The 18746-nt window shown below is 34.6% G+C and overlaps 1 protein-coding gene and 1 pseudogene across 2 annotated transcripts; both read left to right on the top strand.

Annotated features, from left to right (window-relative positions):
* Positions 1-8132: 8132 nt before the first annotated feature.
* Positions 8133-9129, top strand: LOC148692065 (E3 ubiquitin-protein ligase RHA2A-like). The gene has a single exon (XM_088682192.1). The coding sequence runs from the start codon at positions 8339-8341 to the stop codon at positions 8849-8851; it is 513 nt and encodes a 170-aa protein (XP_088538318.1). The 5' UTR covers positions 8133-8338; the 3' UTR covers positions 8852-9129.
* A 6950-nt stretch (positions 9130-16079) lies between these two features.
* LOC148692064 (uncharacterized) lies at positions 16080-17211 on the top strand (annotated as a pseudogene). Its single transcript, XR_015955342.1, has 2 exons — positions 16080-16853; positions 17113-17211. The product of XR_015955342.1 is annotated as an uncharacterized LOC148692064 (transcript).
* Positions 17212-18746: the final 1535 nt, after the last annotated feature.

The following is an 18746-nucleotide window of genomic DNA, read 5'->3' as shown; positions in this document are numbered from 1 at the left end:
ATCTACAAAGAATGCATCCGAAAGGGATTCCTGCTAATAAATATATCATTTTCCTTCTCGACTGTTCCTCCGGGGATGTCATCGTACAATTACAATGTCATTTCAAAGCCCTTTTCTTGGAGGAATTGTGATTAATTTACTTTAATTCATTGCTACGGTGTCCAATATACCGTCCTACTTGTCGTCGTTGTCATTGTCGCTGTCGACATCACTATTTCCCCTCAATCATATATTGTCTCGATCCTTCTAATAAGAACTACTTTTGACTAAATTATAATACGTGTGCGATTGGCACTTTTTGGTCAATTGGACAATAGATCGGGCACCCCTATGCACCTTTTGTTTATGATAAGGTTTTGATTGGGTACAATAGGAGTTTCGATCACTTTCGCTTAAGAGCATCTCCAATAAAATAAATTGAATTTATTGACGTAATATTAGAAAATATGAAAAATAACAATATAATTTTAATAATAATAATTATAAAGAAATTTACAATATTAATTATATATGAGATTAATATAAGTAACTAGAGAGAAAGTTATAAAAACTGACAAATTTGGAGATTGAGGCTTGCATAAATACAATGTCGTAAAGATAAAATTTCACCTCTACTCTTGTGTTTGTAGTTCGGTAGGTGTCCGTCTCTCAAAGATTCAACAATCTATAATCCGAAGTTGAAGCACTTCAATATTCAGACTCTGGGGAAGTTGAAGCACTTCAATATTCAGACTCTGGGGAACTTTATATATTCTGTACTCTCAAGATACGACTCGGAATTTGACAAACAAAGAATGAGAGAAATATAATGGAAAAACCCTATTTCTCAAGAGTAAAAATTAACTTTAATTTTGTATATTTAATGACAATGGTTTTATGGGTTTATATAGAACCCATTGTGTTGTTTGGTGTAAAATGCAACTTTGCATCTATGTAACCTACACCACTCATCAAACTACACGTCCCAATTTACAAATAATATGATGCAATTCTTTGCATCATTTGCATCAGACGCAACACTTAAGAATAAACAAGATTAATTTTTTCATTCAATATTTTGAAATTAAATACTATAATATCTAATAAATATTATAATATAAATTTCCAACACAACTTAGAGAGCGAGTTGGTTTAGCTCTTCCTTTGCACATTTGATGTGAATAGTAGAGTTCCCTCACTTCAAGATGAACTAGCCTTTCGTACACGTTTTCGCGTGTGTGAAAGGTTTTTTTTTTTTTTTTTTTAATAGAGCGCTGTGCTCGACTTACATTTTTTTTTTTAACAATTCTATATCAAGTTTGCACCAATTGTTTATTTCTGTTGTGAAAAACTTACATGCAATTGGAAAGTCAAAGTGACAGTATTCTAAGCCTATTATATATTTTAATTACTAACATGATATTGCGTAATTAATTTGTAATACAGTTACCTTCACATGTAAATTCTCTTTCTAAATGCTTTAAAGGAAAGTGATAAAAAAGTGACGGTAGTTCAACATTGCACCCAAATACTGAAAATGCTCGTACTTTTGAATTAAATTGCCCACACTTCTTTTTCATTTTTCTTTTTTAAAGAGATTATTAGTATTATTCAGTATTATTTTGGAACATCGTTTGGAGTCTCCCATCGGAGGCAGATTGTTTGCCCTCCTTTTACCATACCCTTTCCGTCCTCTCCTATTTGTGCGGTCACGGTTAAGTCACGTCAACATTTTATATTTTTATTACTTTTTGCCTTATTATCTCTATTAAAAAATTTATATAAAATGTTAACGTGGCTTAACCGTGACCGCACAATATAAAAAGGGATGAAGAAGGCATGGTAATAGAAGGGCAGACAATCTGCCTCTGTCTCCCATCAACGTTGAAGGGACAGTGCGTATTTTGTTGAAGAAAATAAATGGTGATCGATCACGTGGTCCTATGAACACGTCCAAAGCTAAAAGAAAGTTGTCCAAGTGAGCAACAAAATAAGGCGGACGTACGGGTACGGGGGCAAAAACAATAATGAGAATTGAGACCACATCCATAGGAGAGCCTGTGCCGACGTTTTGAACCGATAACGCAATTTTATGTCGACAACAAAAAATCTTACATGATATTATGTAATTAGAGTGAAACGTTGCGGTAACAGCGAATTCATTTTATAAAAAATCCTCCTTCATTCGTAGGGTTAAAACATACAAGAGGGAAGCTGGCAAGCCAACATAAACCCAAAATTTACACTTGATCATTTTTAATTGCTTAATAATTATCCAGGTTCTCAAAAACGTTAGACATGAATTGGACGGCGGGTTGAGGCCTAACGGCTAGACGGATACCTAGGTAGACTAGGCCTAGGTAGATTAAACGGATTTAATTAAATTTATTATATTTCATGTAAATAAGTGTCTATTTATACTTAAAATATATATAATTTCATCATAAACTACAAAATAGAATGACATATATATTATGAGCTATTGGAACATTATGAAAACATGGGAAACAAGTATATAATGTGTGTTAATTTAAGTATTCAACAAGTCTATTACAATTTATTGAAAAAAATAAATAAATTGCAAATGAAAGTTATATATTTTCTGTTGAAGTGAGTCGCAACCTAGACATGTGTCTTGGCAGGCTAGGCGGATGCTTAGGTGGTCTAGGCGGGCGCTCACAACCTAGGCAGGTGCTTAGGCGGGTGCCTAGGCGAGCTAGATGAGTGTCTAGGTTGGTCTTGGTAGGTGCCTATGTGGTCTAGGTGGACGCCTCGGTAGGTTAGACGCCATTTCTTAATTTTCAAACGTCTAAGCATTAATCAGGACGGTGACTAGCCATCTAGCACCTAGACGGGGATTTTTAGAACAGTGATAATTATTCTCAACAGCAAAACAGCTTATGCCTTTGGGGTATTTTGGAATATTAAAAATGGCAAATTGGTAACTATGAACTAACAGTGTGGTCGGCGGATACGTGGATCTTCGTGGACGGTGGAGATTGCATCATGCATCTCCTAATTATATTATTTCTCTCTTTCTGATCAATTAATAAACACAACACAGGGGTTACTAATTATAATTATAATTTATATGTAGGTTTAGTCCTCAATTTTTAATACATATACTTGATTAATTAGTCAGCGGAGATCAGGAAAAATCTTACTCCATGTCTTTGATTATTGTCTAATCCCACCGCCCAATGCTTGTCATTAGTTAATCACTAATTATGGTCGGAATCACACGTGTCTGTTTATATACATGTTGGATATCTTACTGACAATTATTTTTCATTTTCAACTGATTTTCCTGCCACCCAATGCAGCTGCTGTGCTGGATATGTTCTTGTTTCTACACTTTTATTTATTTTATTTTTATATATTATTATAAAATGAATGAAAATGTTCGAAACTATTACAATAATTTAAGAAAAAAGAGAATTTCGAACCTAAAACGCATAAGTGAAAACTAATACCCTGTGTACTAGGATATTTGATCACATGTTCTTGTTTCTACCTAATCTAGCAGAAAGAAAGAAATATTCTTGTGGTTAAAGGTGAGAAAATTTGAGTTTATACACATAATATCGTGGATATGGATAGTTAATTACTAATGCTTTAAAATTTTTATAAAAGCGTATTTTATATCAAATTGATTTAAATTAAAGGGAGACGATATTCAAAAATTAGGTGTGAAAAGTGGAGCACTCTGTCGTCCCTCTAATCAACTTGATTAAGTTCATATCAGTTGGTCAGTATTTCTTAATGTGGCTAATTCCAACTAAAATTAGAAGAAGATTTGACTTTTGTTATTGTGCTCCCTGTTTTCTATTTTTTTAATTATTATTTTTTCCTTATCAACTTGCTATCATCTCTTTTCAAGGTATGTAAATGTGACATTTACCTGTTGAATAATTTTATATTGATTACCACCTATAACGCAGCATGGCTTTATCAACAGTACATACAATTATTTTGAGATAAATGCTAGGAGGACTCTCTTAAAGCAAAATTTTTTGTGAATTTTCTGTCACCTCACAGTTTAATATCAATTCTCAAGATAACATTAGAAAACATTGTGCCAAAAACATGAAGTGACAGAGAATTCATGAAAAGTTTCACTTTTGAGAATTGAGAGATTCCCCTTAACATTTCTTTTATTTTAAACTTAAGTTAACAAATAAATTACTCAAACCATAGTGTTTTGCCAAGGAATCAATTTATTTTTTTTAATGCGAATAAAAGAAATTAAATGGAAATTAACTTTTTTTTAATTTTTTTTTTATGTAAACACTAAAACAATCCACCACTTACCAAGAAATCAATTTATTCTACACTAATCTATATGGAAAAGAAAGAGTTTAAACCCCAAAATTTAGTAAGTTAAAGGAAAAGATATCCTAATTATCATGTTATTTCACCACTTACAAATAGAAGCCTAAGTTAAATAAACGATGAAGAGATATATATTCCCTTAATAATATCTTATAAATATCAAATGTATCAATCACACATTAATGTTAGGAAAAATAGGTTTTCTTAACTCAAAAGAATAAAATGGTGACTATACGAGACTAGCTAGTGGCGATATGGGCCATGCATGGCCATATTCAGACTATGACAGGCTGAGCTTCCGCTCTACTAGTTCTGTAGTGTGATGCATGCTTCGAAATTTCATAAAGATCAAAGAAACTTTCATATTCATTAGGATTATGATTGGGATTGGGTTAGATTTTAGATAGAGTATATTGGATGGACGGCAACTCTTAATTTCGTACACAAGCTACATTCATTGGTTAATGGTTCTTTTTGGAGAGCAACTTACTTGACATTAAGATGCTCTCTACAGAATAAATCATTAGAGGGTTAGCCTTCACGCAAAAAAAAAAAGGTGTTTTTTGTGATAGAAAGATCACAGATTCAAATCGTGAAAACAACTTCTTTGCGAAGTAAAAATAAGACCGTGCACGATAATGTTCCTTCCCCGAACTTCACAAAAAAAAAAAAAATGTTGTTGGCTTGAGGTGACTCTTTAATAATGGATTAACGCATGGTGTCACAATACTCATTATAAAAAGGGAGACTTTGGATGCGGTCATTAGTTATGAATATTATTTGATTGAAACTTTGTTGGTTTTTAATTTTTGATCGAGGTCCCTGAAATTAATGTGATAATTTATTTCTACGTACGTTACTATATTTTTTAAATTAAAAATTAGAAATTTTAGTTGTTTATATAAATGAGATTTTAAATAAAAAAAACCATAATTTGTGGGATTAAAAATATTAAAATATAAATATACTATTGTCTGTGTGTATAAACATGGGTACGTTCATCAAAATTAACCAAAAAAATTATTGTATCCAAACATGGGTACATTCTTCAAAATCACAAAAAAAAAAATAATAATAAATTAGGGTTAATAACATTAGTAAATTTTTTCGATTAAACTTGATATGGATACATTTTTAAATCAAAGAAAAAAGAATTAATGTACCCATATAAGTTTTAAAATGGATTAGAAAAAAATTGAATAGATTTTATATAAAAAAAATGGTACATTTTACATATAACAAATTGGTATATTTAAATATGAGTACATTTTAAGATTAAAAAGTTTTACGTGAATGGGTACGTATAATTAGCATGGGTACATTTTGGAAAATAAAAAGTACAAATAAAAAAAATATGGGTACAAATACAAATAAACTTTAAAAAATATGGGCACAAAAAGAAATTAATATATGGGTACAAATTAAAACTGAAAAGAAAATTGATACAAATTAAAAAAGAATTACAAATTAAAAATGGGTACAAACTAAAACTAAAAATATATGATAAAAAATTTTAGTCATAAATATAAATATACTAATTGTAACATTTTTAACATTAAATGAATATATTTAGAAATAAAAAAATATTTTATTATCGAAACAATTAATGATATTATTAATACTCAAGGACCTTGATCAAAAATTGAAAATGAATGGGATTTTAATCAATAGAGTAGCAAAATGAAAGATGAGAACCTAATTTCTCCTTATAAAAATCCTTCTCCTTGTATTGTCAGGAATCATTCAAGAAGACCCAGAGTAGATATGATGAGAAACCACATGGATGGACATGCATGATTAGGCTTGGCAGTTGCCAATTTGGCATGCACACCTGCAGTTTCCCTATTTTTCATGAGGAGTGGGGATGAAATTAACATCAATCTAATTAGGGTTTCTTGTGGTTGTTTTCATGTCCTCTAGATATTTTTGTATTTAATTCAAAAACTTGGATTATACATACGTACCAACTAGCTGCCAATCACCAGGACAGTAGGACAGATGGTCATCCTAATTACATGATAAAACGACATTATTTTTGCATGCAAACATAACTCAAACCATTTATTAATGTGGATATTTAATATATGTCTTTGTTTGATTTTGAACTCCGAGCGAGAAAGAAATACTAAGAAGATATCGAACGCTTGCAAGAACTTACCATTAAATAATCTCTCGTATATGAATATTAGTTGGTCGATCGATCAGTTTTATGTGGAGTTAAACTTTAAGTAAATTAGGGTTCCAAACTCTTGTTTCTTTCTTTTAAGTCCATTGTATCTCGTACACATCTGACAATGAAGGCAGAACGCGCGTAATCGGAAGTATCTTTCTTCTTTAATTTGATTAATTTTCTTGTACAGTGGTGCAATGGAGGTCCAGAAAAGGATCGATCGATCAGAAATGAAGTAGCCTATCAAAGTACATATGTTTTAGTTCTTACTCATACGCACTTCAGCTCGCTTGGTAGCCGATTGAGATATCGATGTCCAAATATCTGGAGGAAATGTTGAGAACATGATCATATAGTACTTATGTAGGGCTGAGGAATGCCTTGTTTGTAGCACACGATTATATATAGATTCCTCCACCAAAATTGCTCCAAAGGATTTTGTATACTTGGTGTACCTTTTCATATATAGAGTTAAATGACGGCTCACGGTGGGATAGTTATGCGATTTTGATCATGTGAAAATTTTAAATTACTTGTAATTAATATGTTTGGGACTCCAATATTTTGATATTTTCGTTGCATGTAGTCCTGTCTTTTTAGATAAAGTTATCTACAAAGCTACTCTCTCGGAGAAGAAAAATTTACGATAAAAGGTTCACGTGCGGAGTTCACTCAATGTGAAAGGATTGCTTTATACAACAATCAGACTTAAGAAGAAAATGATTTATACACATATTTGTTCTCACAGTAATCTTTAATCTTCTTATTTTGAGATGTTAAAAAACAAAGAAAACTAATGAAAAAGGTTTGAAAACTTTGAGTTTTAATAATAAGGATAAAATAAAAGGTAAAGTGAATAGTATCAGGATTGACTTTTTAATGTAAAAATGTGGTTTTTCGTTAAATTGAACAATACCGTGAGTTTTTCGTTAAAACTCCCAAAAAAGAAATGATGAAAAATCACTATCGAAAATTGGTGATGTGAGGAATAAGGAAGAAAACAAATAAGAGGAAGGAGGGGGTGGGCGGTGGAACCCAACCCACATGGTGACGGTGCGAATAGGATAATGCTTGTGTCCTTTTTATGGAAATTAATTATTCTTTTAAGGAAAATAATTATTTTCTCAATTACGATTACACAGATATTTATCATCTAATTATTATAATTTGACTTGTTAATTTTTTATCATAGGGAAGTGTTATTGGCATTCTAAAAATCTCATTCTACACTCCTCACAAATGTTTTTTTCTTTCCAAATATAGAAAGTTTGGAGTGTAGAATGAGAATTTTGAAATACCAATAACAATTCCCAAATTATATATGTAAAATATTATTTAATTTGGCTATTTTTTAGCTATTAATATGTATAAAATAAATGGATGGTTCATCATGTTACTTGATATTGAAATTATTTGTTAATTTAACATGTATGGATGACTAAATCATGTCCAAATTAAATGATTTTTTGTATACAATTTTTAAAATAATAAAGAAAATGAACAATTCGAATTATAATGTTAAAATAATAAAGATTAGTTTTTTTTTAAGTAAAAGGACAATTAAGTTACAGAAGAGACACCCACTCCGCCTCTGCCTGTATTTCTCTTATATATATACATATACATATAGCTGTATGTATTATCCCACCTTCACAACATAATCAACTACTTATCCTCTCACTCCAAATACACACACACACACACACACACATCCACCAAAGGAAAAATGTATGGTCCTTGAGAGTTAACATAAAATTACCACATTTTTTATTACATATATAATATATGTATGTATCTATAGACTATATATAGAGATACAAAGAGAGAGATCACAGATTCATACTTCATTAATTTATTATGGGGTTACAAAGCCAGCTCAACGACGTCTCGTCCGACTCCATCCCCCTCTTACTCATCGCACTCATCGCCAGCTCCATCAACCACCTCCGGTCCTCCCTCCTCGCCCTCCTCCATTTTCTGGGCCTCAGCCCCCATCCCAGTCCAGGATCAGACTACGACGAAGGCCTTGCTGCCGCCCCGGCCGTGGGCTCGGGACTCGCGGGCCTCGTTATCTTGTCCGACCAGCTCGCCCTCAACCGCCACTTATCCTATCCATACGACCGCGACGACGCCGTTGCCACCGCAGGGGATTGCAATTGCGTGGTGTGCTTGTGCACCTTGGGGGATGGTGAGCAGGTCCGCATGCTCCAGTGCCGCCATGTGTTCCACAAGCACTGCTTCGACTCCTGGCTCGACCACCTCAACTTCAATTGCCCTCTCTGCCGCTCTCCCGTCGTACACCGCGATGGCGTCGCGCTCACGCGCCGCCGACTCTCCCGCGACCTCCTCCTCTGGTTTTCCATCAGCTGAGAATCAATGGATGTTAACGTCATAAATATGTTCACATGGTATCCACCACTGATATCCACTCTAATCTGCCCATGGATTGTGAGTCGTGACGATTGCCGGTGGATTCTTACGTTTTTTCCATTTTCCTTCTATTTTTTTTATATTTTAGAGGGTTGTTGGCGGCGGTTGTTGGCCATAGACTTTCTTTTTTATTGTTTGGTCCTTCTAATTATTTTTCCTACGGCTGTAAATATTTCGTGTTGCCAATTAAATAAGGAAGAGGGATTTCTTTGCGTTTACCGCCATTTTTTTATATATTCTGTGATGAAAATTAAGATTAGAAACGTGACTAAATGGTAAATAAAAATTAGGGAAGGAGCATAATTCAAGCTCGTTTGGAAATAAGTGCTTTTAAAAAATTGAGAAAATATTTAAAGAAAATGTTTTAGGGTTTCAAAACAATTCAAGTACTTCTTGTATTAAAAACAATTTCAACCATTTTAAAAACATTTCCAAACAAACTCACATGTTTACGGAAGCAAAAATGATGAGTGTCTTTTCAGCAAAGAAAAATGTGTCTAATGTGCAATATGTAAAAACATAGGAAAATATTTCTTTATGTCCTCTTTGTATATATTGTTTTATTTTTCGTAAATAAAAGTGTGAACGCACATAAAAATGCATGTTGAAATCTCTCCCAAAACCTGCACTCATTTCTATTCCACTGAAATTTTTAAAGACGGTATGAAATCCCTAGGAGAAGGTTAAAAATGGAAAAAAAGAAGTGAAAAAGTATAAACTACGAAAGGGTTGGTTCCTGAAAAGAAAAAATGGGCCGGTCATTAAATAATGCAAAGCCCAAAATATAATGGTAAAGCAATAATATTGCAAAGCCCAAAACATTGTCAACAAACTATAGTCCTACCAACGTCCTAACTAACCACACATACCAGTTGATTAAGTGTGTAGCACATCAAAGATAAGCAAACCAAAACTTTCAAACGTACCACATCTCTTATTTTTGCCGTTTACTCTTGGACTTCTTCTCTAAGCCCAAATTCGAATCCAATCTAATGGTGTATACAAAGATGGTTTACGTCTTGTAAAAGTCGTCTCGTACATGTAAGAATGCAGGATGACATTTTTGTTGTACTGATAACATTTCTTATCTTTTATCCGAGAAGATATATCTAATTACATCATTTCGAGAGGCAAAATGTACGGCCGTACTGCAATCTTCAATTGTACTAAAAAATGAATTTGGATGTTAGTTTGGTATATATCATGAGGACTGAGGGTTCAATCTTAATTTACCAGTACCTCAACTACTACCATTCTCTTTTCTGCGCTGATTTTTCTAGCTTTCATTCATCTAACTGAGGACTGAGGAGGACTCGAGCAAGAGATCTTAAGCCCGTCAATTGTTCTACTTCGTGCGGAGAGATCCAAAATATCAAATACCCTTTTCGTCTAAAGGGCGATCCATCCGGCTGCGGAGATCCTGACGATGATTTTGCTTGCGTGAACGGAAAAAACCATCTTGGAAATTTTCCCGGGAAAGTACTACGTGCACAACATTTCATATGATGATCAAATCCTCGTCTGGTGCACGTCGACTTCGCCAACGGAAGCTGCAGCCTTCTGTCAACGGAAGTGAATGTCAGGGATTATCGGTTCCAAGGATATGACACCTACTCTACTAGCCTTTTTCGATTGGTCAAGCGATACAATGCAAAGAAAAATTCCTGCCTAAGCGGCGGTAGGCTAGACCTCAACCATTGAAGGCTATTTCATCCCATAGCCATACACTTGCCATTGAAATTATGAGTATAATAAGCTTATTCTCTAACTCTAGATGTTTGGTTGTAGTTTGTAATATAGTTGTTCTATGTATTAAATTAGGGTAGAAATTTTTTGTACATGATGTCTGTTCCTTATTAAAGGATGAATTTTATATCGATAATGTAATTTACAGCTTATGAAAGCCAATCGTGTCTACCAATGTTATCGACAACTTATCAATAGTCATTTGATCTTTAACGTCATGTCCAGAAAATAACTCTTAGTAGGGGGCTTAAGAGAGCTTAGGAGGAAATAGGGCATATTGTGGAAGACAAGCTGTTAACTACATTGTAATGTTTGGAAATTGAAAGAAAATCAAGAAGAAAGCTAAAGAGAAGAAAGATCAACACAAAGAGTTTTACAGAGAGATAGATTTAGAGAGAGAAATATGCTTTTGTATTGATTGATAGAATGAGGGTTACACAACTGTTTTTATAAGGGAGAGCCTAACTACTCTAACCAACTTACTAACTGTATTGCTAACTTGTATACTTAATACTCCCCCTCAATCTCAACTGGGAAAACCCAGTTTGAGATTGGAAGAACATCTACAATCACTGAACACAATGTTGAACCATCTGCAATCTTGCAATCCCACACCAAAGTCTCATGAGCAACTCTTTTGACACACCAAATTCCTTATCGAAAACCTTGGTCCCGCCAGCCACAGCCACTTCCAAAGCAGCAACCCTATCTGTGAACTTATCAACCTAGGCTATGATTCTAACAATTGCATGAGAATTTTTTGACATCACATTGATTTTGCCTTCAACCTGTCCATCATTGTCTAGCATCTCTTTGCTATTGACTCCAACTTCTCCAGCATTGATTGGCATCACGAAACTGCGCTATTTCATATTGGTTCTTTACAAAGAATTTCAGCCCCACAAATTGATGTCTACAGCTCTTTTGCTACTGCAAACCAAATAGAAGTTTGCACCTTTTGCAGATACTATTTGTCCATCCAAAGAAGCAGAAACCAGACGGGTGGTCATCCATTGGCACATTGACAAGTCAGTCACTTCTCCATCATGTTTACCGACAAACTGGACTCCATCAATCAGCTTTTCAACAGGACATTTGAGAGGCTCATCAGCAGAAGGGGGTTCACCCTTCACAACTTTAGTAGTATCAATTCTTAGTACACGCTTTCCAAACCCAACCACCAAAACCTCTTGTTTATGACAGTGCCAACAAACTCGTGGATGAACAGCTTCCCCCTCTCCAACTATTTGAATAGCAATCACAACCTTTCCAGTGATTTGTGGCGTACCTTCTTCATCTGGACCTTTTGAAATTTTCCATACAAAGAGTCGTCCATCTACACTAACACTAGCCAAAAGGTGAACATCCTCGGCAAAGAAAGCCATGTCTGTGACCCTCTGTGTATGAGCTCGAAACAAAGATCTCAATGCAGTGTGTATATTCAACACCCGAATGTTGCCCTGCTACAATCCATAGCATATATACGACTTATTAACCGCAATTTGGCGGCCAAGCACAAGCTGAGGATCCGAACCATACTTGGTTATGGGTGTAACTTCGAGCTGAGGTTGAACCTCACCCTGCAACCTAACGTCCACATCGTAAACCACGTTATTGCCAACCAAATATCGGCCTTTCGGTAGCTTATTGTTGGGCATTCGAATCCATCTGCCTCTTGCAGGAGTTTCAATCGAAGAACAGCCTCTTATAAAATTGTAACACACCCTCAGGCCGGTTATAACAACTTCTTGCGGGATTACCCTTCGTGGGATTTACCGTCAACAACTTCATTTAACATTGGCTTCGGCCTTTAAACAGAAAAATAACAAACTATAGTGTGGCATCGGCCTTAACTATAGCACCATGGGATCGCCCTTTGTGGATTTTACCAAAATACAACTACTCTTAACAGTGGCATCGGCCTTCACAATTTCAACAACAGAAAATCAACATTTATGTAGGATTACCCTTCGTGGGATTTACCTACTTACATCACGGAATTACCCTTCGTGGGATTTACCGTTTACAACTTCATCAAACTTCATCGTATAACCGGACTTACTGTAGATTCATGCTAACAATTGAGTTGGTTAGACTCGACATTATAGGCTGTAATAAGGAAAATACTGCACCACTCCTCAGTTAGCTGCTGAACAATCTTCTTAGCCATTACATTTCTGAATTTTGACACAAACCATAATCGGAACAACCACAAAATTGTACATACCAGAATGCAAGAATTCACACGCATTTTTCCAAATATATCAAGAGTTGCAGAAAGATCAAACCCAATAACCTTGTAGACTATCAGTGAAGCAGAGAAAGAACTTCTCGAAAATTCTGAGCTTGGCATTTCGTCAAACATTTGGGCTGCACATAGGTCTAAACATTATTCCATACCAGAGAACAGAGCACATATCAAAATCCCAGAAAATAGAATTCAGAAAGTTGCACCACCAAGATGAATGAAGAAGCAGATAATCAATAGTGCAAAGAAAGCAAACTTTGTTCTCAGTCACATCTTGTTTTCAAGCACCAAGAAATCAAAAGACCGACGGTGAAGCGAGATCTTTCAACTTTGGCCAATGAGACCAGAGAAGTTCTCAAATCAATGGCCAAAAAACATGTATAGTCTGAGTACACAAACATTGCAGCATGTATGTTGCCACACTTCGCAGATGTCACATGTCACCATCCTTTGATTATTTGAGCTTGATTCTACAATCTCGAACCATGACTGCGGAGGTTCTCTCACAGCCCAACGACATCAAGAAGTCGAGAATCCGACCCTTACAACTCCGGCTTTGACCAAATCGTTGACGTCACTGACAACCTACTCACCGCCAACCGCCAAAACCCACCTGACTGGTACACCGTTCTTCAAAAATCTCGACCCAGATCCGCAAACCCAACTCTCATCCAGACCCAGTTCAAGAAACTCAGGACCCAGTTCGCAAACCCAGCAAGAACTGGAAAAATAAATAAATAATCAAAAGCAAAATCTACCCAGAAATTTGGAAAGAAAATAAGCTAGAAACAGAGGGAAAATAATGAGAAATGGAACCACCAGAATCAATGGCGTGAGCCTGGTGGCTCTGATACCATGTTAACTACATTGTAATGTTTGGAAATTGAAAGAAAATCAAGAAGAAAGTTGAAGAGAAGAAAGATCAACACAAAGAGTTTTACAGAGAGATAGATTTAGAGAGAGAAATATGCTTTTGTATTGATTGATAGAATGAGGGTTACACAACTGTTTTTATAAGGGAGAGCCTAACTACTCTAACCAACTTACTAACTGTATTGCTAACTTGTATACTTAATACAAGCAACATGTGCAGGTGGGCAAGGGCACTGGCAAGTGTACGCCCATGGGATGAATAGCTTTCAACAGTAGTCTTATTATGCTCATAATTTGGTAGTGTCCTGTTAAAGGGTTTCGTAAACACCATGTTCGGACCAAACACGAGCATGTTTAAAACTGCATATGATAGGATTTGAAACATTGTTCGGTAGTTATAAACGCTAGTGATTACATTTTACAAAAAATCTTAAATTGCTTCTAAGATCATAAAAAACGCTTTCTAAAGGTACTTTTCTATAATATAATAAAAGTTTTAGCATGTTCATATGAAAAATCATCCCAAATGAATCATGGCTAAATCAAGAGTGCCTATGATGCTAAACCCAAGTATGTTGCACATTGAAAACTGCTAGCTAGAAATTTTTAACTTGCGGCATGTTCTATTCTCATTTTTTATTCTGAACTTCTACAGACTTATGCTCCAAATTCGAATATTCTGAGGAGAATTCTTTCTCTCTCTTCCTAATCTTTGAATGCAACTTAGCAAAATTTTCTTTTTTAGAAGTCAATCATATATATTTGGATAGTGATTTTTGCACTCATAATTTCTTTATCTTTACTGCTCCTTAGTTTGTGACTTGTAATTTGATTATCTTTTTTTTTTTTTTTTTTTTTTTCAATTCACTAGAGTAAAAAGTTAGGAGTGCGAGGGTAGAAAATAGAGTGACACCTGTAAGGCTGCACTACACTCTTCAATAGTACAAAAAGGGGTTTTTCTTTTTCTTTTCTTAAAAAAATAAAAAAAAACTAATAAAAAGGGTTTGAAAACTTTTAGTTTTAATGATAAAGATAAAATAAATGGTAAAGTGAATAGTATCAGGTTTGACTTTTCAGTGTAAAAATATGGTTTTTCTTTAAAGTGAATAGTACCGCGAGCTTTTCGTTAAAACTCCTAAAAAATAATCTGTTGGTGACTTCACCGTGACAGTCTATTTTTTCTATGATCGGAAGACTCAAAGAAGTATTTCATCATCTCCTGACTAGCATCTGTAATTCACATAGTGTCAGAATGTGTTCTGTGACATGGAATTGGTTTTTAACCATTAGTGACTCTGTGGTGAGTACGAAAAATTTTGATGTTGGTTTTGTTAGACTTCCCATTTACATTCAAACTCTAAGCCTGTTGTGTGCGTGATTCTTCCTTATCTCAAAGAGAGTATGTTAAGTCTAAGAATATTTTGAATGTTTCTTAGATAAGTTTATTATGCTGTTATAAAGTTCGAATTTCACACTAGCGTGTAAATAGCGTGTTTCAAACTTGATGATGTCAATCTTTATGATCTTATAAATACAAGCAACCCTCGATTGAAAGGGGTATGCAAAAACAACTGAAAACCTAGCCTACTAAAGTTTTACATGGTATCGTAGTAGGTTGTTCACATATGAAGCCAAACAATCATACGCGCTCCACGCTGCTCCGTTATGTTATCCACGTGTTAGGCTTGGCGTGTTGAGAATGAATCCCACATTGATGGGAAGAGGAACTTTGCATGAGTTTGTAAGTAAGTTGAGTTACTTTCTAGATTGCCAATTACTTTTATAGTGGAATCTCAACTTTATTCAAGTTTGTTGTGCATCTCTTCGACTCGGAAAAAGACACTTCATCGCTGGCTCTGATATTTGGCATATTCATGAAAACTTATACTCGGTAGTGTATTGGCAAATGAATAAGCTAATTAAGGGAGCTTAATTGTCGTCGACCTTTGAATTCTATTAGAATAATATGGACATTGTTTTATTTATTTGAAGATCATCCAAATTCCTTTATTTTTATTAACTCGATCGATCTCGACTTAGACTTTTTGGATCAACAACTTCCACATAACGCGTTTCTGCACGAACTTCCTTGATTCTAAAATCATTACGTTATTATTTCACATAAATAGAATTTATTAATTAAAAAAAAGCTGAAGAAATAAAAAAACACTAGCATGGATGGGGCTCAAAACGTACTTTGGGTGTTTGACACTTTCAGTGGTTGACTATCTGGGAAATATAAAAGTATTAGCTACTTGTTCCGGGATTGCTATGATATTTTCCAATTTTGAAGTTCATAGTTATCACTTATTCTGCTAAGACATACGTATATAATATACCATGAGGGTTCAATGTTCATTTACCACTTCAACTATTATTCTCTTTTCTGCGCTGATTTTTCTAGCTTTCATTCATCGAGCGCAAGCAAGAGATCGTAAACCCGTCAATTGTTCTACTTCATGTGGAGAAGTCCAAAACATCAAATACCCTTTTCGTCTAAAGGGCAATCCATCTGGCTGCGGGGATCCTGACCATGAATTTTCTTGCGTGAACGGAAAAACCATCTTAGAAATTTTCCCGGGAAAATACTACGTGCACAACAGTTCATATGATGATCAAAACCTCCGTTTGATCGACGTCAACTTTGCCAACGGATCCTGCAGCCTTCCGTCTGGATCTGTCAAAACAGCGGACGGGAAAGTCATGGATTTTCGGTTCCGAGGAGCTGTAATCTATTATGCTAGTCATTTTCGATTCGTCAAGTGCTCCAAAAACATCAGCAGCCTGCCAACAGCTGCTAATTATCAAGGGTTCCATGTTTGGCCGCAACAAACGGGAGCTATTTCTATGCTGTTTATGTCCCCGAGTACTATTATCCCCCTCGATGCTCGCTTGTTGCAGTGGCTCCGGTAGATTATCATCCGGACATGAAGTTCACTTCTTACAAAGCCGTCATGAAACTATTGCAGGCCGGGTTTGATATTGGATGGTCGGTTAAGTGCAGGGACTGCTCTTTGGCTAAGGGATGCGCAGTAAGTTCATGGGTTAAGCCACTTACCTACGAATGCTACACAGGTTAGTATCCGATCTACAATAACACGTAACAGTACGTGTGACAGTCACATAATAACTCATCAAGGATGAATATACAACTAATTATGTATATGCCTTAAGTTTATGACCGCGATTAGTTTTATCTCTTGCTTATGTAAAGTCATTGCTTGAGGTTGCTTTTGAATTAGTTAAAAATATTCTCTAACAGTCAAAAACGTTTTTTTTTCACTTAAACTTTTAAATATTTTAACATCTAGTACTGTGATTTTTGTCGATGCAGAGTGCAAAGAACCCACAGAACTTCAAATAATCTTAATATATGTAGCAATTGGTGTGGGAGGTATTCTATTTATTCCATTGTAATTGTTCTTGTTTTTTTATATTTAAAATTGAATATAAACAGTACTTTACGAAAATTCGCTGCACGATGTACGATGAATTGATGTAATTGGAGGACCATCGGAATCCTCTCTCCTTTGGAATGTGAGGATCCTCACCGAATCCTCTTTATGAGGATCTCGGGAATCCTCAAATCACATTCGTTCATCATCGTATGATCTGAAATCATTGTAAATTTTTTATTTAAAATTAAATATAAACAATATCTAATAAAAATTGAGCATACAATATACGATGAACAGATGTAATTGAGAGATTCATGGAATCCTCACAAAAAGCTCCGGTGAGGATCCTCACTCTTCTTTGGAAGTGGGAATTACTGAAATTCAGCTTTGATTGATGAGTGGCGTCCATGGATAAGGATAAGGACCATGGAAAATGGGGAATTGACTTTGACCTTTGAAATTCTCAATCCTGGGGTGGACGGGATAGTTGCATATTAAAAAACTAGGCATACTGTAGAGAGATTATTTAGTGCGATCAACATATGGAGTGATATATTACATGTTATTATATAAATAGTAAGATATATGTGTGTTCAAAAGTTAATAATTTAAAAAATAAAATTCTTTATCACTTACTTAAAAACACATGATATACCACTCATATTCTTATCACAATCAAAAATTTCTAGACTATGGGCAGCTAAATGACACACTGTGTGCTTATCCATTTCAAGACACCGCAGCATCAGTCTTCAACGTTCAAATAACGGGTCTGTGACATCCATGAATATGAGTTAACTAGTTGCACTTAAGTTTAAATTTTGCGTACTCTTTTATTGAGGAATTTCTGACGCTGCACGAGCATAAAAAGGATATCAACGTAAGTCTTTAAAGAAAAATGTTTAGAAATTCATCAGATTTTGAAATACACTATTTCAATAATTCTTAAATATCGATTATAACATCAGTTATAAGGCTTAAATATAATTAACTCGAATCTTGAGAAGTTTAGGAGAATCTTAGGGAATGTAAAAGAAGTAATAGGACAAAAAACGAAACGTCTTATTTTAGTTAGAAATTCTAAAATTCGTTTTTGGAAGTCTAAACGACGTCAGATGGCTTTAATTCATTGAACTTCATAGCTAAGCAGTGTGTTCAATTTGGGATGTCGTGCTCTTTAAGAGAAAGTATTATGCACGCAAAACAGAGTCAAACACTAAATCTATAAGTATACAGATTCTTGTTGTCGGTGCGGCATCTTTTTGTCTTCTTTTAGTCTATTTCAGCTTCAATCTACTTGGTCATTTGTTTTACCTCAATTTTGCAAATGAAATTATGTTTGAGGCACACCTTATAATGTCTATTATGTAATTATTTTAATTATTTAAACGGTTTATATTTCAATTCATTATTTATAGATCATTCAAACAAATCCATAACAATCAAGATATTCAACAGTATTGTAGTGAGGAAAAATAGAAGAATATTGTGTTTTATACAAACACTAAAATGAATATCATCGATTTGGTTGTTTTTTGTGTAAATAACTTGAAAGGAAAATGTCAAAAAT

The sequence above is a fragment of the Pyrus communis genome, chromosome 13, assembly GCF_041283825.1.
Source record: "Pyrus communis isolate YQ-2024b chromosome 13, ASM4128382v1, whole genome shotgun sequence".
In the NCBI taxonomy this organism is placed as follows: domain Eukaryota; kingdom Viridiplantae; phylum Streptophyta; class Magnoliopsida; order Rosales; family Rosaceae; genus Pyrus; species Pyrus communis.
The sequence above is the reverse complement of the archived record's forward strand: the minus strand, read 5'-3'. Positions and strand labels throughout refer to the sequence as shown.